Genomic DNA, 22,436 nt, shown 5'->3' with positions numbered 1-22,436 from the left:
GAATGTTGACCAATCCCGCCCACTCCTGAAAGAATATTGTCCAATCCCACCCACTCCTGAAAGAATTTTTGTCCAATCCCACCCACTCCTGAAGTAATTTTGTCCAATCCCACCCACTCCTGAAAGAATTTTGATCAATCCCGCTTGCTCCTGAAGGGATATTAACCAATCCTGCCCACTCTCAAAGGAGTTTTGGCCAATCTTGATCACTCCTGAAAGAATTCTGGCCAATCTCCTTTTGACTAAATTCCTTCAGGAGTAGGCGGGACTATTCAAACTTCCTTTGTGAGCTGAAGGTTAGAGCAATCCTGTCGACCAAAGGAATTTTCACCAATCCTGCCCATTCCCAAAGGAATTTGGAGTTTTGGCCAATCCTGATAGCCCCTGAAAGAATTCTGGCCAATTCTGCTCGCTCCTGAAGGAATTTTCACCAACGCTGCCCACTCACAAAGGAATTTGACCAATCACGACCGCTCCTAAAGGCATTTTGACCAATCTCTTCCATTCCAAAAGGAATTTTGACCGATCCCACCCGCTCCTGCAGTTACTGTTTTTGTTGTGCAGTATTTTACAATTAACATAGTTGGTCCCATTTCCCAAGAATAAAAAAAAACAAATTAGTAATTTAAACCATGGTAACTTTAACTTGGATAAAGCAAGTACTGAAGATGAATGAAGGCACTAAATGTGCGCTTGAGTATTCCAGTACATCAGATACACTCCCATGTTAATGAACATAGCATTTCTTTGTAAAGTCAGGAAACTGGGAGCAAAGACACATGCTGAGTAACCCGTAACTGTAGCATGTAGGCCTGATCTAGCATATGTTAGGTGTGTGTGTGTGTGTGTGTGTGTGTATGAAAGCTCTAGCTCTGTGTTATCTGGAACAAAGGCTAAAAGTCACGTGTGCATGTTTCTAAGCACTAATTGCACATGCTAGCTGCTAATTAGCTGATCAGCTATAGCAGGCTCTTTTTAAAAAAAAGTTTGTCATTATGTAGCTACAAAATGTCCTGTTTACTGTTTGTATTGTTCTCCACCAGCTTGAATGAATTCCAGTAAGAACTCCTGTAATAAGTATTTGGGATGCAGCCATGGTTTTTTTTTTTCTTCTTCAAAGAGTGGCTAAGAGGAGCGTGTAAGAAGGGTATTAGTGTTCGGCGTTTGTGTGGCGCAGCGTTTTTCCACCGGGGAATGTTAAGCAGAGCTGAAGCTGCATTAAGCGAAGGCCAGTCGGATGACACGCCATTGCTTTTATCCTGAAAAGGATGGAGAGAGAGAGAGAGAGAGAGAGAGAGAGAGAGAGAGAGAGAGAGAGAGAGAGAGAGAACAAACCCTGCCATCTGGCAGTAATGGTGTTAGAGAGAAGCAGAGAGCACACGTGTAAAACATACACGAGTGTTTAACCCTTCTGTTCTGCTCAAAATGACCCACTTTAAATCTTTACTCAGAGTGTGTGTGTGTGTGTGTGTGTGTGTGTGTGTCTAAGTAGATGGATGGGATGCAGATGAAACGAGATTTATGAAGAGACTAGGATTAGTGACCACTCCCTCAGCTTTCATAAAAAGTGCACTGCTGTAAACAGAGCTAGTGAAAACAACAGAAAATATTACCCACAGTGCTGCGCTGCTGAATGCTCCGTTCTGATTGGCCAGAAGGTGTCGATTCATTTTCTATAACCGCAGCTCTGCCAATAGTGCAGCTACAAATCACTATTTAGTTTATTTATCATCAATGTGCTCGTTCTATAGTCACAGCTCAATCACAGGGACCTGTATGTTTATGTAACGTGTACGGAAGGAGTCTCCAGTGTCAGAGGTGAAGCTGTAACTTGAAGTTTTCAGACATCTTCAGGACAGAGGAGTTTTTACGCTTCCTCACGGTTTCTTGCTAACGTGACGGGACGCTTTTTTCTTCTTCTCGACTCCGAGAGAGAGAGAATAAAGACAGGCAGGTGAGGGAACGAGTGTTCTGTAGCTGCTGTGACGCAAGTCATTTTGCAAAACACATTAAACGTAACTATAAATGGATAAAAAAAAAGTTTGACGTGTCGTTCTTTAATAAAGAGAAAATTGTAATTGTTGGTAAATTGCTGTAGAATAAGAGGAATAAAACACACACGGGGATGTGCTGTTCCAGGAAAATCCCACACATGCACGCGTGCGCGCACACACACACACACACACACACACACACACACACACACACACACACACACACACGATCTGTTAGATTAGCATGTGTATAAAGCATGATTATATAAACAGTCACAACAACATTTTATTTTTATTGTTGTATTTGTGAACAGAACAAACAGAACTGCAAACAAAACCTGCAACACTAATAGAAACAAATCCACACACACACACACACACACACACACACACACACACACACACACAGCTCAAACACACCCTAACAAAAAAACAAAAACCAAAACAAAAAAAAATGTAGGAACAACACACTGTTTTTAAGATTCAGCGATTTTAATAGAACATCAATAACACTGAGGCTAAGTTTTAAATAAAACCGGAATGTGTGTGTGTGTGTGTGTGTGTGTGTGTGAGAGAGAGAGAGAGAGAGACAGTGTGCACTCCACAGCCACACTAAGAAGTCAATTCACTTCGTAATGCACGTGTAAAAAGAAGTCAGTTCAGTGTTGTTTATTCTTGTTTACAGTGCGAGTTAGAATTAGGGGGGTTGAGTTAGGGATTAGGGTTTAGGGATTATGGATTAGGGTTTAGGGAATAGGGATTAAGGTCTGGGTGATTATTGGTTAGATTTAGGGTTTAGAAATTAGGAGTTTGACCTAAATTTCCAAACCCCTACACTCCAATTTAACTTCCAAACCCTATGCCCTAACCCCTAAACCCTAATCTCCAGATCTTAAGATCCTTCACCACTGAACTCACAAGGGGAAAGTTGGAGTGTGCAGTAAAACTGATTCCTACTGACACCCCTAACCTGTGCCCTAACCCCTAAACCACATCCAGTCTCCAGAAACAGACCGCGGGCTCGGCTCTGTCCTGATAATAACAGAGAGAGAGAGAGAGAGAGAGAGAGAGAGACTCAGACCGGCTGTGGAGTGATACAGGTGTGTGTGTCTGTGTGTGTGTGTGTGTGTCTGTGTGTCTGTGTGTGTGTGTGTGTGTGTGTGTGTGTGTGTGTGTGTGTGTGTGTCTGTGTGTCTGTGTGTGTGTGTGTGTGTGTGTGTGTGTGTGTGTGTGTGTGTGTGTGTGTGTGTTTTATCCTTTGGGAGCGCTGTACTGCCGAAGGAGAGACGAGATGGAGCTGGACTCGGTCACTTCCTCAGGGAGAGAACCTTCTCCGTCTTTAATGGAGGGATCGGCACCGTTCTGCAGGAGGAGCTCCACTATCTCACCAAACTCACACGCAGACGCTGAGAGAGTGAGACAGGCAGAGAGAGACCGAGAGAGTGAGAGGGAGACAGAGAGAGTGAGACAGGCAGAGAGAGACAGAGAGAGTGAGAGGGAGACAGAGAGTGAGAGGGAGACAGAGAGAGTGAGACAGGCAGAGAGAGACAGAGAGAGTGAGAGGGAGACAGAGAGAGAGAGACAGAGAGAGTGAGAGGGAGACAGAGAGTGAGAGGGAGAGAGTGAGAGGGAGACAGAGAGAGTGAGAGGGAGACAGAGAGTGAGAGAGAGAGAGTGAGACAGGCAGAGAGAGTGAGACAGGCAGAGAGAGTGAGACAGGCAGAGAGAGACAGAGAGAGTGAGAGGGAGACAGAGAGAGTGAGACAGGCAGAGAGAGACAGAGAGAGTGAGACAGAGAGAGTGAGACAGGCAGAGAGAGACAGAGAGAGTGAGAGGGAGACAGAGAGAGAGAGACAGAGAGAGTGAGAGCGAGACAGAGAGTGAGAGGGAGAGAGTGAGAGGGAGACAGAGAGAGTGAGAGGGAGACAGAGAGTGAGAGAGAGAGAGTGAGACAGGCAGAGAGAGTGAGACAGGCAGAGAGAGTGAGACAGGCAGAGAGAGACAGAGAGAGTGAGAGGGAGACAGAGAGAGTGAGACAGGCAGAGAGAGACAGAGAGAGTGAGAGGGAGACAGAGAGAGTGAGACAGGCAGAGAGAGACCGAGAGAGTGAGAGGGAGACAGAGAGTGAGACAGGCAGAGAGAGACAGAGAGAGTAAGATGGAGAGAGTGAGACAGGCAGACAGTTACTACACTCCTCTGTACACTGTGTGTGTGTGTGTGAGTGTGTGTGTGTGTGTGTGTGTGTTAGTTATGCTCCCCGATGTCCAATCAGAACACAGATTTCGGTCGACTTATAATGAAAGAAAACAGCCGCCTTTAATCTTTAATCCACAACGAACACGCACAGGTGAATTCACAGCAACTGGCTCTGCTCTGTGTGTGTGTGTGTGTGTGTGTCCTTAACCAGGTAAGTGAAAGTGATGCTGAAAAATCCAGGGAGCTTTTACGCGACAGAGTCAATCACTCACCCACACACACACAGAGACACACACACACACGCAGAGACACACACACACACAGAGACACACACACACAGAGACACACACACACACAGAGACACACACACACACAGAGACACACACACACACAGAGACACACACACACACAGAGACACACACACACACAGAGACACACACACACAGAGACACACACACTTTAGTCCTCAAGAGAAAAACGCTGACTGACAGCTTTTAACCTGAGACTTGTTTTTTTTGGGGGGGGGGGGCGACGACACAGACAGACAGATATCAGGTGGTCTGTTTCCAGAACAAGAACCTTTTCAAGAACTTAGGAACCTTAAGTGCATTCTTATCAGAGGAACCTGGTCCGATTCTAGCTGCAGGAACCTTTTTAACTTCGTGCTCCTGAGGCGGGACTTTTCTGCAAACAAGGAGCTATTGGGGGCGGAGCTTGCAGTACTAATCATTGCTGATTGGTCGATGTAAAGATTCCGGAACCCTTACCAGAACTAAAGAGTTCCTGGTTTGTGTTTCCAACGTACATGACCCTTCAGTGCCTCACACTCCGTGTGTGTGTGTGTGTGTGTGTGTGTGTGTGTGTGTGAGAGAGAGAGAGTGTGTTTTATTATGTGCAGTAAAACTACTTGTCATGAATATTGTGGCCCTGCAGCTTTTCAACACACACACACACACACACACACACACACACACACACACACACACACACACACACACACACTTCATCTCTTATGTTTATTATTTGTTCATCCTGCCAAGTGTCCCGTCCGAGGACAGATGGCGCGCACACACGTGTATTGTTATGTGACATGGAAAGAGAGCTGATTTCCTCTGGGACAACTGGTGATTATTACAGACTCCACACACACACACACACACACACACACACACACACACACACACACACACACACAGGGAAAGGAGACAGTGATGGATGAAATTCACTTGATGGAACAATGAGTGAAAACACAGCAGGAGTCACTAATGCGTGTGCTCCAATCCTCCTCGTCTCATTGTTCCCTTCATGCCCATGTCCCCTAGTTCTCGCTCCCTCATTCCCTCTTTACTTCTCAATCATTAAATTCCTCCTTCTCTAGTTTCCGGTTCTTTTTTTCCTTCCTCCCGTTCTAAAGTCGTCATTCCTTAAATCTCCTGTTGTCTGGTTTCTTTATGCCGAGTTTGGGTCCGGATCCAACGCGACTCTGACCCTGTTCTAGATTCCTCATTCTCTAAATTCTCTTTTCCCTACTTTCTTCTTCACATCACCCTGCTCTAAAATCCTTGTTCCTTGAATTGCCTGGTTCTTCTTTCCTGGTTCTAGGTTCCTCGTCTCTTTTTTTCGTTCCTCCTGTTCTTGCTCTTTAAATTCGGTGTTCGTGTTCCAGCTCTAGACTCCATTCCGTTATCTTCTGCGCATGCAGGTCCGGGTCTCCTTCTCCCTAGCCACCACCTCCAGCTCCTCCACGTGGAACCCCAGGTGCACCCGGGCCACACGAGAGATATAATCTCTCCATCCAGTCCTTGGTCTGCCCCGGGGTCTTCTCCCTGTCGGACGTGCCCGAAACACCTCCAGCCAGATGCCCGATCCTCCTCAACTAGCTCCTTTCCACGCAGAGGAGCATCGACTCCACGTTGAGCTCCTCCCGAAGGTCCATGCTCCACACCCTGTCTCTGAGGCTAAGCCCCGCCACCCTGTGAAGGAAGCTGTAGATTCCTCCTTCCGTAAATTCTTTCCTTCCTCGTTCCCTCGTTCCCGGTATTAAACTGAAGGTCATGTTCATCTCCATTTAATCTCTTCACATTTCTGAAACCTAATACTGTTCCATTGTACGCTCTTTCTCCTTCTTTCCCGTTAAAACACCCGAATGAAAAGTTTACAAAATGTTCAAGCGTGTCTCCCATCTCACTTTAATGATTAACTTTGTAAACGCGTATCCGGTTTATTCCCGTGTTTCTTCTCCAAGCTGTGAAATGACTGAAGAGAAGATGATGTAGTCATTATAACATACACCGAAAGATCAGATCCCAGGAAATGTGAGGTTCTTACCGTAATGCAGAGGAGTCTGGCCTTCGTTATCCTGGAAAAAGATCAAGAGAGAGGGAGAGAGAGAGAGAGAGAATGAGAGAGAGGGAGAGAGAGAGAGAGAGAGAGAGAGGGAGAGAGAGGGAGAGAAAGAGATTAAGAGCGAGAGAGAGATGTAAGTGAGACAAAAAGTAGGCATTTTATTCCGAGTGAGCGATAATGGTCTTATAGATATAATATGATTATGTATTACACCACAGCACGGGTGATTTCGGGATTCTGACGGGTCGGACGCCGGAACCCTTAACCACCCAAAGAATCCATAAAGAACCTCATTTGCTGAAGAAAAAAAAACCTTTAAAAACTTTAAACAAAAATAGGTCACAGACAGGGAGGGAGTTACAGACATCGACATGGGGTCACAGACCGAGGACAGAGTCACAGGCCGAGGACAGAGTCACAGACATTGACATGGGGTCACAGACCGAGGACGGAGTCACAGACCGAGGACAGAGTCACAGACCAGGGACGGAGTCACAGACCGAGGACAGAGTCACAGACATGGACCTGGGGTCACAGACCGAGGACAGAGTCACAGACCAGGGACGGAGTGGTAATCAGTAACAGAGTGAAAATGAAACACAATTCTAACATTTGGCACTTGTATGTTTTTGTGTTTGACAGGAAGACAATATTTAGGACAAAGGCCATGGCCACGTGTGTGTGTGTGTGTGTGTGTGTGTGTGTGTAAATCAAGACATTTAGCAGATGACACACACATCATCCGGGTTAAATGATGCTTTAATTGCCTGCTGGTTGTGACTGTCACATGACTGATGAGCTTTTAATTGCCCCTTCAATATTTGTTGCCCCAGTGAGTGGAATACACGCGCACACACACACACACACACACACACACACACACATATATATATAAGTGCAGAGAATCAGTCTAACATAGAAACAAACCTCTAGTAATCCAGGGAGTTCAGAGTGTGTGTGTGTGTGTGTCTGTGTGTGTGTGTGTGTGTGTGTGTGTGTGTGAGAGAGAGAGAGATACACGCATAATTAAACATGCACAGCTTTAGCAACTCTAATCTGCTTTCAGTAATCTGAAACTGTAACACACACACACACACACACACACACAGTATCATGGGACAGCAATTACTACAGGAACACACTTCTCATGTTGTTTGTGTGTGTGTGTGTTGAAGCTAATGAATCAGGAACAGTCTGATGGAATCGGAGAGAAATTGGATTGTCGGCCATTTTGTTGGGGGTGGGTCTGAGGTGTGACCCTGTACATCATCTATCCATTAAGACTCTCTCTCTCTCCCTCCATCTCTCTCTCTCTCTCTCTCCATCTCTCCCTCCATCTCTCTCTCTCTCTCTCTCTCTCTCCCTCTCTCTCTCTCCCTCCATCTCTCCCTCTCTCTCTCTCTCCCTCCATCTCTCCCTCTCTCTCTCTCTCCCTCCATCTCTCCTTCTCTCTAGCATTTTACCTTGTTCAGGTTTTCCTTATGCTGCAGAAAACTCATACTGCTGATTCTCCCATTTCACTTTTCTCTTCTTCTTTCCTTCCATCACCACTCCCTCTTCCCTTCTTTTTTACTTTCTCTTCTTCCTTCCCTCCTTCCATAATTTTTTTACTTTTCTCCTCTTCCTTATTTTTTTTTTTTACTTCTCTTTCTCCTTCCTTCCACTAGGAGTGATGACAGGTGATGAAGCGTATGATGAAGTCTGAATGAGACACAGCCGAGGGTCCTTCACACGCTGACCAGTCAGAGCAGAGACGGATAAATAATAATAATAATAATAATAATAATTAGAAGAAGAAGAATCATGATAATTTAATTAACGACCATTATATGAAAATATGTAATTACTGTGTGTGTGTGTGTGTGTGTGTGTGTGTGTGTGTACTCTAAAGAGTCTATCAATATTCCACTCTCGCTCTATCGCTCTACATCTCAAGCCAAGAACCCCCGAGTATTCACCAATTGGATTATAGGAGCAATGTACACACACACACACACACACACACACACACACACACACACACACACACACACGAGGGAGGAGAGAAAAGAAGAGAAAAAGACATGAACAGACAGAAAGGAAAAAGAATAAAGAGAGAAAAGTAGGTCTCATGGAATGGTCTAACGCTGCCCCTCTCTCTCTCCATCTCCGTATATGTCTCTCGCTCCTCCTCTCTGTCTCTCTCCTGATCTCTCGTGTTCTCTCTCTTCAGTCCTTATTGTTTTCCTCTTTCTGTCTCTCTAAATGTGTTTCTTCTTTTATCTTTTAGAACCGTAATCTGTCTCTTATCCCCTCTTTTTCTTGCCCCCCCCCCCCCCCCCCCACACACACACCCCCACACACACACACCCCAGCTCTCTGACAGTACAGTTGGGGAAGTGAGGGAAATGGGTAAGTAATGATGATTTATGATGAAGGAGTGCAGTGGACGGAGGGATCGATAGAGCTTCGCTCTGTTCTTATGCAGATCCACACTAACCAAGTGCCATTCATCAGAACACACACACACACACACACTACACTTGAAAAAATATTTGGATGCGTACACAATGTTTTGTGTGTGTGTGTGTGTGTGTGTGTGTGTGTGTGTGTGTGTGTGTGTGTGTGTGTGGCTGTGTTAAAAGGATCAGGAGACCCGGTCAGTCCTAATTGCATCTGCTTCACCTCTGTGTGTGTGTGTGTGTGTGTGTGTGTGTGTGTGTGTGTGTGTGTGTGTGTGTGTGTGTGTGTTCACCTTGTCAATCAGAGTGTGTGTTACAAGAGTGTGTGCACTCATTATACCCTTCAAACTGTCCTTGAGATGGTTGGACAAAGGCACTGTATACTTCAGCATCGAACTCGACATATGGACTGCTCTGGAAGTGATCCTCCATCACCTCACGAGGCGTGACGCATTTAAAGATCCATGCTGAATTCGGTTCTCCTTCTTGCCCAGGTACCACATGAGCCGTGCGAGGTCAAGTGGGCGGAGCTAAAAACAGTGCAGGTTTTACACGCCGTCATCGTTTTTTTTTTTCCTCTCAGATGTCTGCTGGTCACTTTGCTGGTCCCCCACATAGACACGGAGCTAACGGAGTTTCCACAAATGAAACAGGTAAGCAGGGGTGAATGAATACGTCTGGAGAAAGTTCATTCCAAGAGTTAACTTGATTAAGGTTCACCCTCAGGGGGAAGGGTTTAAACTAGGGTAAACTGGTTGAGATGTCTATTTAGGGCAGTTGGGTTTGAGTAAGGGGGTCCGGTTAAGGTTCCTACTTGTGAAATGAAGGGGATTTTCCCCCTCTATTGTCTGCTCCTGTTTTGGGGTCGCCTCAGCGGATCTGCCGTCCACATGTTATTGTTTTACACCAGATGCCCTTCCTGATGTAACCCTCCCCTGTTTCCAGGCTTGGGACTGGCACTGAGAGTGCACTAGCTGGCACAACCCTCCAGTGGCTGGAGTTGGTTCCCTGACCGGGATGAGAGCACCACATGCTAGCCACTAGTCCACCAGGGATCCTGTGAAGGTGGTGGTGTTACTTTGGGCAGTTGGGGTCGAGTCAGCAAATCTGGTTATTGTGTGGATGCCAGGCGTGTGGTCTGGGTAACGTATGGACGGAGGATGGCATCGATTAGCGGTACGTTAGCCAGTCATGAGCGTCTGATCTCACAAATACAGAATGCCACAGCCAGTTAGTATCTTCTCTGAATGTCTTCAGCAGCCATGTTAGCCTTGTGCACCCCTGACCATAATGCTCATATGTGATTCTTCCCCAAACTGATGCCACAGAGTTAGAAGTACACAATTGTATAGAACGTCTCTGTGCGCTGTAGCGTTACAATCTCCCTTCACTGGAACGAAGAGGACCAAACACTGTTCCAGCACAACACACGGTGCACAAAGCCAGCTCCGTGTAGACACGTGAAGGTTGGAAGAAGGTGGAAGAACTCGAGTGTCCTGCACAGAGCCCTGACCTCAACCCCACTGAACACCTCAGGGGTGAATTGGAACACCGACTGCACCCCAGACCTCACTAATGCTCTTGTAGCTGAATGAACACAATTCCCACAGCCACGATCCAAAATCTAGCGTAAAGCCTTCCCAGAAGAGAAAAGCGGGAATAAATCTGGAATGTGATGTTCAACAAGCACATATAGGTGTGATGGAAAGGGGTTCACAAACTTTTGACCATAAAGTCTATCATCCCACCCAGTAAATCCCACTCAAGTGCACTGCTATCCCTAAACATGTCTCCAGCCTGATCCCGTCCCAGCAGGAGGACGGATCAGCATGCATTCCGTCCTCCTCCATGTTTGAGTTTTCTGTTTTTTTAACCGCTGATGGTTTCTCGCCATTGATTTACCCGAGTCTTTTCTCAGTGTGCCTATTCAGCATTTAGAGAGCGTCTCTGTAAACAAAACGCTAACCATATTCAACCCTCCCTCCCTCCCTCCCTCCCTCCCTCCCTTCATCCCCCTGGGACATCTTAGGCTCCATTAAGTGATTCCACTTTGGGCCAGGAGTGGCAGGGAATTAACATGGGCAAGCGCGGGATCATCTGCACAGTTTAAAAACAACTACAAAAAAATAAATAAATGCATAAACCACACTAATATGAAAATCAATGCTGCAGGCGAAGCTAAAGAGCTCATGTGGGGAAAGACCAATAAAGCGGCAGCAGGGCAATTCCAGCCTCTGCTGGGAAATACTTTAATTCATTCTCTCTCTCTCTCTCTCTCTCTCTCTCGCTCTCTCTCTCTCTCTCTCCGTCTGTGGACAGCTTTAATGTTCTGCAGTATTTATGTGGACGCTTTGAGCAGCAGGAATAAAGCTGTTGAGTGTCCATATTGTGGCTGGCAGGGACGAATGAGAGATGCAGCATGAAAAAATTCTAACAATGATGATTGCCAAAACGCCTGATTGTAAAACGATGGTTGCCAATGATGCTTGCTAAAGAGCCCTTGTTGCATGTTTTGCTTTTTTTTTTTTTTTTTTTTTAAAAAAACAAAAACACCCTTTTATGTCCTGTTCGAGTCACAATTTTAATAAACACATTACAACAGTAAGGATGGTGAAAGCAAAAAAGGTGATGTTAGTGTCAGCTAATGGAGTGCTGCTCACAAGTCGATAAACATTAGCCTTCTAGCAATTTGACCGACATTAGCCTCCTAACAATTGGATAAACATTAGCCTACTACCCAGTAGATCAACGTTAGCCTACTGGCGGTACCAGTTGGAAGGAAGTTTCATAGTAAGTCGGGATGTAAAGTCATAAGTCAGGGTGTATTCAATTCAGTTCGGTTTTATTTGGACAGCACTTTTAACAATGGACATTGTCCCATAGCAGATTTACAGAAATATAGCATTTCAGGATATAGATTTTAAATGCATCAATTTGTCCCTAATGAGCAGCCAGAGGCGACGGTGGGGAGGAAAAACTCCCCGAGACGATAAGAGTGTAAAGTCATAAATCAGGGTGCAAAGGCATATGTCTGGGTGTAAAGTTGTAAACTAGGGTGTAAAGTCATACATCTAGGTGTACAGTCATAAGCCTGGATGTAAAGTCATTAGTCAGAGTAGAATGCTGCAAGTCAAGGTAGAAACTTGTAATTCAGGATGTAAAGTCGTAACTCTGGGTGTAAAGTCGTAAGCAAGGGTGTAAAGTTGCAAGTCAAGGTAGAAGCTTGTAATTCAGAATGTAAAGTTGTACGTTTGGGTGTAAAGTTGTAAGTCAGGATGTAAAGTCATTAGTCAGGGTGTAAAGTCGTAACTCTGGGTGTAAAGTCGTAACTCTGGGTGTAAAGTCGTAAGTCAGGATGTAAAGTCATTAGTCAGGGTGTAAAGTCATTAGTCAGGGTGTAAAGTCGTAACTCTGGGTGTAAAGTCGTAAGTCAGGATGTAAAGTCATTAGTCAGGGTGTAAAGTCGTAACTCTGGGTGTAAAGTCGTAAGTCAGGATGTAAAGTCATTAATCAGGGTGTAAAGTCATTAGTCAGGGTGTAAAGTCGTAACTCTGGGTGTAAAGTCGTAACTCTGGGTGTAAAGTCATTAGTCAGGGTGTAAAGTCATTAGTCTGGGTGTAAAGTCCTAACTCTGGGTGTAAAGTCCTAACTCTGGGTGTAAAGTCGTAACTCTGGGTGTAAAGTCGTAAGTCAGGATGTAAAGTCATTAGTCAGGGTGTAAAGTCCTAACTCTGGGTGTAAAGTCGTAACTCTGGGTGTAAAGTCGTAACTCTGGGTGTAAAGTCGTAACTCTGGGTGTAAAGTCGTAACTCTGGGTGTAAAGTCGTAACTCTGGGTGTAAAGTCATTAGTCAGGGTGTAAAGTCATTAGTCAGGGTGTAAAGTCATAACTCTGGGTGTAAAGTCGTAACTCTGGGTGTAAAGTCGTAACTCTGGGTGTAAAGTCGTAAGCAAGGTTATAAAGTCGCAAGTCAAGGTAGAAGCTTGTAATTCAGAGTGTAAAGTCGTAATTCTAAGTGTAAAATTTGTATGTAAAGTCATGAACCGTAAGGGTCTGTCTGAAAGAAGATAAACCCAATAAAATAAACCCAAACGAACAATCGTTCTTGCAACCGGTGTTTTGTAGAGAAGAAAACTGCAAAATGTTGTGTTTCAGTGAGAAGCCGTGGTGTTTCTGATGGATTGACTGCGAGATCCGTTATGATGCAGAGATCAGGGTGATTTGTTGCACAGCGGGAATACAAGGGGCCTGAAAGTACCGTCGCTCTCAGCACTGAATCTCAAACAGCTGCTCTGGGACTCCGTGTGTGTGTGTGTGTGTGTGTGTGTGTTTAATAACCCGTCTGTATGCTGTGTTTAACATGGTGTCATCCATCATGTGCTAAAACGTTATGTAGCTTCACTCACAGTCGGACCATGAGTGGCTTCAGAACTCCTCATTTTGGTACCCCACACACACACACACACACACACACACACACACACACACACACACACACACACACACACGTCTTAAACTGTTGGTGTGTGCCAATTAGAATGTCTCAACTTAAGTTTTTCATCGTTAAATATGAAGTCGATTATTTTCCTCTAACAGTACATCCCAAAGTGTTTCGTTCCTCTTACACAACAGCGTTTTTATTTACAGTGGAGCTTGAAAGTTGTGGTGCTTCTGCATGAATGCGACCTAAAACATCATCAGATTTTCACACAAGTCCTAAAAGTAGATAAAGAGAACCCAATTAAATAAACAAGACAAAAATATCATACTCGGTCGTTTATTTATTGAGGAAAATATTTCCTATTATAGGTCATATTTATGCAGATATACAGAAAATTAGACTTTTTTTTTTTTTTAAATCAGTTTATGATTGCCTTTAACGTAGTGGAACATCCGTGAGACGAGTAAAATCACTTACATTATAGCAGCGATCAACATTCGTTCCCTCACCATCCCCTCTCTTTATTCTCTCGAGGAAAAAAAAAAAAACAACAAAAAAAAAAAACAAACAAAAAAAACACGTTGCTATAGAAACGACGGCGTATCAGAACCGGGCGCGTCAAAATGAATATTGTGCTTTGCAGCTGCACTGCTGTCAGAGAAAAATTTAGCCTGACCACTAAACCTCACAGGTTATTTAAAAATAAATAAACACGTTTTAAAAAAGGCTAAACGGTTTGGGGAGACGGAGCCGCTACCTATTAAAGTCCCGTTGATCCAGGATTACTGATAAATACCCTGCGCTGTCCGCGCCCATCAGCTGATGAAGCTCAAAATGATTGAAATTATAATGGCACCCCTCTCCAACACACACACACACACACACACAAAACTCCAATCAACAAATTAAAATAATCACTTTTATTTAATGGTGATCTAAAATCCGATCCGATCCGATCAACAACACAGACCCTGTTTCCGAGACTTACAAAGAAAATATAACGGATATGAAGAGCACAAGGAGGACCTCGGAGTCAAAAACCTGGACGGAAAAGTCTCCCGGAACGTGTTCGTCTATGTTATTCTCTGTCGGAATATTAGACAACAAATGTGTAGTGCATTTTTAAAATATAATACTTTAGCGTCAGTGAGGTTTGGCGAGTAATAAATAACGACGCTGATATCAGTTAACTTCACTGTACGTTTACTATCGCCTCCTTAAAGTGGATTTTATTTGATCATTTCACAGAGCATTCCGCTTTATGTTCCATTACACAGTGAAACTCATGGTGTCCGGTCTGGATGAGGCAGATTGTGGGATAGACGGAGTCCTGGGCTTGACTTCAGTCGAGTAATACGACGATAGAACATCCACACTGTGATAAATGACATCACGATGCGATCACGCCGTTTTGATTGCGATATTTTTTATGTTAACGTTATCATTAAAACTCTTTTTTTTTTTTTTTTTAAATATAACGCTCATCAACTTACCAAGTTGTGTAAAGTTTCTCCTTGATGACATTTTCTTTTGTTTTTTTTTTAACATTAAGAATTTCTTCCCTCTTCCTTTTCAGTGGTAAATAATCCATTACTGCAGACATAACATTTTTTTTTAAAAGTTCTTTGCCTGGCACTTGGTTAGCAAACATGAACATCATCATGCATATCGTGAATTGTAGAAAAGTGCTGTGACATGATATTTTCATCATATCGCACACTCCTGTCGAAAACTACATTTTTAAGAACGTGCCAAATTGTTTGCCGGAAAAAAAATCCTACATTTCCAAGACCTCGTAATTATATATATACACATATATACATATATATATATACATATATATATATATATATATATATATATATATATATATATATATATATATATATATATATATATATAAATAAACACACACACACACACACACACAGTATATAATTTTTCTATATAAAAAATTAGAGAAAAGAATTTCTCGCGTTGCGAGTCGTAGCGCCGAGCTGAATGAGGTTTTAATATTAAATCCCCTTCATGTGTTAATCTTTTATCTCTAATATTTAAAAAAAAATGAAAGTCATTTGTAAATGTTCTGATGATGTGGGTTTAATAAAAAAATAATAAATTAAAAATACAATTTGGCTGATTACTTCCGATTGATCCGTCTCATCGAGGATCAGGACGAGCAGGTTCAGGGGGATTAGCACGGCTCAATCCGACTACAAATCTCCGAAGTGTGTGTGTGTGTGTGTGTGTGTGTGTCCATATCATTATGAGACTATATTTAAATCCGCACCTGAATCTCACCTGTAGCTCTTCTCGCTAAGCGTAAATAAACCTCGGCTGCGTCTCATTCGGGACTCTGTAGTGTGACACTGTGACTTACTCTCATAGCCAAAAGAAAAAAAAAAAGGAAATGAATCTTAAAATTGCGTTTTTACATCCTCCTGAACCACCGGAGGAACCGCGATACGAAGGAAATGTTGTTCTTTGCCACTCGTGGCGTGCTCGGAATCGCTCGTCAGGTATACGTACGTTTAAAAATAGCAGGGAAGGAGGTCGTCAAGCTCCGCCCACGACGGCTCGCAGAAAGGTACTGATTCCGGAACAGGAAGTAAAACTCGGATCTAGGTCCTACATTGGGAATGTGCTTCTGCATTCCTAGCGGCCTGTAACCACGGCAACCTCGCAATGAACTGTATTATGGGATGGTGTTGTCTCGGATTCTTGGAACACAACCGCATTCCGAATGGGACACGCCCACTGTACTGTAGATCAGTGGACACAATGGAAACGTAATGTGTGTGTGTGTGTGTGTGTACCTGGCTGTTGATGTTGGCGTTGTTGTTCAGTAAGAAAGTCACAATCTCTTTGTGTCCTCTGTCACACGCCCAGTGCAGCAGCGCTCGACCCTGAAACAGGTAAAAGAGAGATCCTTAAAGGAGGGAGGGGCTTAGACTAGGTGAGTAGGGTGAAAATAGGTATAGCAGTTTAGGACAGGTAAGTGGGGTGAAAGAAGGGGGGAGGGGCCTAAGACAGGTAAGTGGGGTTTAAAAGAGGGAGGGTCTTCTGACAGGTCAGAAAGTTAATCATAAAGGGGAGGGGCTTAGAGCAGGTACGTGAATCCACTAAACAGACTTAACTACATAACTACATATAGCTCTAACACTCAGGTAGCCGAATGCTGTTTAGGTGTGTGTGTGTGTGTGTGTGTTTGTGTGCGTATGTGATTAAAGCCCCTCCCCCATTCCTTTAATCCTCATGAAGTTAAACTTCACCACAGAAATAAAAATAAATAAATGATGTGCAGCAGTTTATAACTCAGAGCCTCGCCTCCCGCAGGCCGCCTCCCGAGGTGATGGCAGGTCGACTGCCGCTCCGAGCGAGAGAGAGAAGAGCATTATGGGTATTTGTGCTCCAGAAACAAATGGGCGGTTAGCGTTTAGCGCAGGCGGCCATGATGGATGGATAGAGCTCAGAGGAGAAAAAATTCCCCCCATCACCTCGCGTCTGCTGCCCACTTCATTTTTTAGCAACGGCCAATTAGATAAAGCAAACTCCTTACGGCGAATTCCTGCGTTTAAACGGCATCGATCACCGTGGCCCAACGCTAAAATGGATATTTATGAGGGAGCAGGGCGCGCGCCGCGAGGAGTTCTTACGCACGCCGTTCCCTCTGATTGTTCATCAACATTTCAGCACACCCACAGACCAACATCCCTCCTCCTCCAGTCTCCAAAGATTAAACACAACATCACTCTAAAACCACACCCTGCTCACTACATAGTGCACTATTTTAACCGAAAATACTCAATTCCAGCACAGAGCTACAGGTCCGTGTCCAAACCAAGTACACTAGTAACACAGGTTACATAAACACCATCATCAGTCTGTGGTTGTGTCCTAAATCACACACTGGTCACTATATATAAACACACATAACACCACTGTCAGTCTTCTGTGGACGTGTCCCAAACCACACACACATTCACTGTACAGGCCACATCATCATCATCGTCATCATCATCATCAAGATTCCTCAGTATAGGGCACAGGGATCAAGGAGGCGTTTAGGACACAGCGTCTATGAGATACAGCCATACTGAAATGGATGACGCTGGTTAGCATTACAGCTTTAGCTAGATAAAGCTTTAATTTTTATTTACAACATCCAATGAAATTACACCACAGAATTCCAGGTATGGAAAGCGAGGCTTGGAGTGCGCAGGAGGAAGCAGCATTGAGTGCTTTATAATATCGATTAGCGTAGCATTGATCATGGTGAGCGCTGTGATCGCCGATAGATTAATGAGTCTCTGCAGGACGGCCTGTGATTGGCCGAAGCCCTTTTGATGATATCATCTCGTTGTGCCTCTTCAGAACAGGTTCATGTACCCGAATACCTCCAAAGTCCCATAAATACCCTCCAAATCTACAACCCCAATTCCGAAAAAATTGGGACAGTGGGAAAATGCAAAAAATAAAAAATAAATAAAGAGAGTCGTTTGAAAATGCAGTTAACCCTGTACTGTATTGAAAACACTTTATTAACACGTTATTTGATGTTTTACTTTGTGAATTGAATTTGTATTTGAAAATATACACTCATTTAAAATCTGATGACTGCTACACATTACAAAAAGTTGGGACAGTCGACTGTTTACCGCTGTGCAACATCAGCTTTTCTTTTAATAACACGTATTAAGCGTTTGGATGCTGAGTGAAGACTCCAGTTGGTTAGGTTTAGCGAGCGGAATTTTCATCCATTATATATTTCTTCAGCTGCGTGATTGTACGAGGATTTCGTCACCTTATTTTGCGCTTCATAATGCGCTACACGTTGTCAATGGGAGACATCTCAGGACTGCAGCAGACCATGCACGCAACCGCGCACTCTGCTTACGCAACCATGCGCTTGTAATCCGGGCAGAATAGAATCCTGACACACCCCCATACCATGAGCACTGACACGCCCCCGTACCTTGGGCACTGACACGCCCCCATACCTTGGGCACTGACACGCCCCCATACCTTGGGCACTGACACGCCCCCATACCTTGGGCACTGACACGCCCCCATACCTTGGGCACTGACACGCCCCCATACCTTGGGCACTGACACACCCCCATGCCATGACAGACACTGGATTTTGGACCTGACGCTGATAACAGCTCGGACGGTCCTTTTCCTCTTTGGCCCGGAGAACACGACGGCTGTTTTGTCCAAAAACTATTTGACACGTCGACTCGTCGGACCACAAAACACGATTCCACTGCGCTACTGTCCATCTCAGATGAGACCGAGCTCAGAGAAGTGGGCGGTGCTTCTGGACAGTGTTGATGTACAGCTTCTGCTTTGCATAGCAAAGCTTTAACTTGTATCCGTGGATGCAGCGGCGAATGGTGTCGACTGACAAAGCTTTACCAAAGTATTACCAAAGTATTCCCGAGCCCATGTCAGGATCTCCATTACAGACTCGTGACGGTTTTTAAGACGGTGACGTCTGAGGGATCGGAGATCACGCGCGTTCAGAAGTGGTTTTCGGCCCCGCCTTTTACACACCGAGATTTGACCGGATTCCTTGAATCTTTTAACTATATTGTGCACTGTAGAAGGTGAAACACCCAAAATCCTCCCCATTTGTCTTTGGGGAACGTTCTTCTCAAAGTGTTGGATTATTCACTGACGCATCTGCTGGCAGGTCGGCGAGACTCGACCCGTCCTTGCTCTTTTTTGGAGGCTCCTGATATACTATGATTAGACGATTGACTCACCTGTTTCACATCACCTTCTTATTTCAACTTCTCACATCACTATTAGTCCTAAACTGCCCCTGTCCCAACTTTTCTGGAACATGTTGCATGCATCAATTTCAAAATAAACGTTTATCTTAAAAAAAAAAAAAAAACTACAACTATGCAGTTGATTACATAAAACATCAAATATCTTCCCTACTCCACATTATTGAATACACTGATATCCTGATATTCTATAAATACCACCACATATCCCCAATATTCCCCACCGTACACCCCTAAATACCCCACTATTCTATAAATACCACCACATATCCCCAATATTCCCCACCGTACACCCCTAAATACCCCACTATTCTATAATACCACCACATATCCCCAATATTCCCCACCGTACACCCCTAAATACCCCACTATTCTATAAATACCACATATCCCCAATATTCCCCACCGTACACCCCTAAATACCCCACTATTCTATAAATACCACCACATATCCCCAATATTCCCCACCGTACACCCCTAAATACCCCACTATTCTATAATACCACCACATATCCCCAATATTCCCCACCGTACACCCCTAAATACCCCACTATTCTATAATACCACCACATATCCCCAATATTCCCCACCGTACACCCCTAAATACCCCACTATTCTATAAATACCACATATCCCCAATATTCCCCACCGTACACCCCTAAATACCCCACTATTCTATAAATACCACCACATATCCCCAATATTCCCCACCGTACACCCCTAAATACCCCACTATTCTATAATACCACCACATATCCCCAATATTCCCCACCGTACACCCCTAAATACCCCACTATTCTATAATACCACCACATATCCCCAATATTCCCCACCGTACACCCCTAAATACCCCACTATTCTATAATACCACCACATATCCCCAATATTCCCCACCATACACCCCTAAATACCCTGATATTCTATATAAACTGTCCTCTACTGATAGCCTTTTATATCCCCCTCCACTACCGCAATACTGCCTAATACCCCTGGATAAAACCCATCCCCTGAACGCCAACTCAAATAGTCCGCAAAACACCCCCGCCCCCACCCCACAAAAATACCCCCAATGCCACTACACTCCATGGCCAAACACCCCAGAAACCCACTCTTTATTCTGGTCTATAATTAAATGTGTTTAACTTCCGTGCTTCTCCTCCTCCTACATTTAAGCTAATGTGTTTGGCCTCTGAGAGACAGACGCCGGCCCCCACAGGTTAGAGGTTAAAGGTCACGCAGAGAGTTTATTTCACCTCATATTAGAGCAGCACCGATCATCATTTGCTGAAAATATCAAACTGTATTTATACAGTGTACAAAATTTAACTGTGGTTAAACTGTTCTCGTCAGATCATTATTCACTTCCACTATCTTGATATTTATCTGACAATTATTATTATTATTATTATTATTAGCAGTAGTAGTAATAATAATAATATCAGTGGTAATGATAGTAGAAGTAATGTTAATAGTAAGATAGTTGTAGATAGTACATAGTAGTAGTTGTAAGTGCAGTAGCAATGAAAATAGTAGTTATAATAGCAGTAGTAGTAATAATAATAATAGCAGTAGCAATGATAGTAGAAGTAATGCTAATAGTAAAATAGCAAAAAATTCAGATTCAGACGATGTAAATGTAAAATTTAAGTTTCTCACACAGCTATAAACCCTGACCCTGTATCAGTGTTAATAAATAACGGATCTGGGAAGAATACAGATCAGCTGAGTGGGACTGTGTGTGTGTGTGTGTGTGTGTGTGTGAGCGTGTGTGTGCGCATGTGTGTGTGTGTGTGTGTGTGTGTGTGTGTGTGTAAGGGATGTAATGATTCTGATAGTCCTTATATCACTAAAGCTGCATCTAAAAGCACTTTTCCCCCAATAAAGTTGAAGCTACAACTCCCCCTGCAGGTCAGTCTACTACACTACAGCACGAGAGAGATGGGGGAGAGAGAGAGAGAGAGAGAGAGGAATAAAATAGTACAAATGAAGGAGGAAAAAATAAGGAATAAGTAAAGGTGTAAGGAGCAAGTGGACAGGGAGTGAACAGTATAGGGAACAGGAAGTAGGGAGTGATTTGGGACACAGCCCTCGTACCTCCTCGTCCTTGGTGTTGACGTCGACGTTGTGTGTGCTGAGGGCCGAGCGAATCTGCTCGATGTTGTTCTCTCTGCAGTAGTCAAATATGTTCTTATCCTCCTCCCTACACACACACACACACACACACACACACACACACACACACACACACACACAGAGACACACAGACACGTGACATCGACTCTCAATAACACAGGAGAGATCATATATTCTGACATCATTTTTAACCTGAATTTGTTCAACAAAGACATCAGGGCTGTGTGATCTGGGAATAACAATACAATAGTGCGTGTGCGTGTGTGTGTGTGTGTGTGTGTTCTGCAGGGTTACAGTAGCTGTAATGAATATCTATCCTGTGGCGTTAATCACAGCAGTGCAGTGGAGGTCATTAATAAATTCCTCTGCAGCACCTGATGAATTCTTTTTTAATTACGGTAATTAACAGTGAACTCCATTTGTTATTATGACATCATCAGGTCAAATACCGCAGAAAATCTCAGCGTATTTACTGGATCACATATAAATCCACACTGAAACGTTTAACACATCTCTAGCGCTTCCTGAGCCGCAGGCTGCGTGTCACTGTCCGATCCCGCTCGGCTAGATCAGAGTCCGATCCAACAGTATCACCATCTGTCGTGTTTTATTCCTCTCGTATCCGAGCAATTACAATTTCCTGCATTATCAATAAATACCTCACGCTTTTAACCATTTATATTTACATTTAATCTGCTGAAACCACTTAGTGCCCGTTCTCACTTACCTTACAGCAGCTATAAACACTCGTTCCCTCACCATCCCTCTCTTTATTCCCTCTCTTTATTCTTTCTCTCTTTATTCCCTCTCTTTATTCCCTCTCTCTCTATTCCCCCCCGTCTCTCTCTTTCCCCCGTCTCTCTCTATTCCCCCCAGTCTCTCTCTATCCCCCCCCCGTCTCTCTCTATTCTCTCTCTTCAAGGTAGAGAGAGACAAAAAAAAAAAAAAAACGCAGCTTGTCGTGTTACAGAGAAAGTGCAAAGAAGCGTAAGGTTACATCTTTACCCCTGACACTGGAGACTCCTTCCATAAACATTAAATAAATAAATGACTGTCTCCTTACAGAAATCTTCACCACATCAACAGGTTT

At 44.0% G+C, this 22,436-nt stretch overlaps 1 protein-coding gene across 2 annotated transcripts in view; it reads right to left on the bottom strand.

Annotated features, from left to right (window-relative positions):
• Positions 1–2,266: 2,266 nt before the first annotated feature.
• Positions 2,267–22,436, bottom strand: part of acbd6 (acyl-CoA binding domain containing 6) — a 26,711-nt gene continuing 6,541 nt past the window's right edge. Inside the window, exons 5-8 of one of the 2 annotated variants that reach the window (XM_053680485.1) lie at positions 21,308–21,413; positions 16,235–16,324; positions 6,519–6,549; positions 2,267–3,400 (exon numbers count right to left, since the gene is read on the bottom strand). In XM_053680485.1, coding sequence (XP_053536460.1) covers positions 3,246–3,400; positions 6,519–6,549; positions 16,235–16,324; positions 21,308–21,413 — 382 coding nt within the window. In that variant the 3' untranslated portion in view covers positions 2,267–3,245. The remainder of the gene's footprint in view (positions 3,401–6,518; positions 6,550–16,234; positions 16,325–21,307; positions 21,414–22,436) is intronic. The other variant, XM_053680486.1, reaches the window with a different exon arrangement.

The sequence above is a fragment of the Ictalurus punctatus genome, chromosome 5, assembly GCF_001660625.3.
Source record: "Ictalurus punctatus breed USDA103 chromosome 5, Coco_2.0, whole genome shotgun sequence".
NCBI lineage: Eukaryota > Metazoa > Chordata > Actinopteri > Siluriformes > Ictaluridae > Ictalurus > Ictalurus punctatus.
This window is presented reverse-complemented; position numbering and strand designations above follow the sequence as displayed.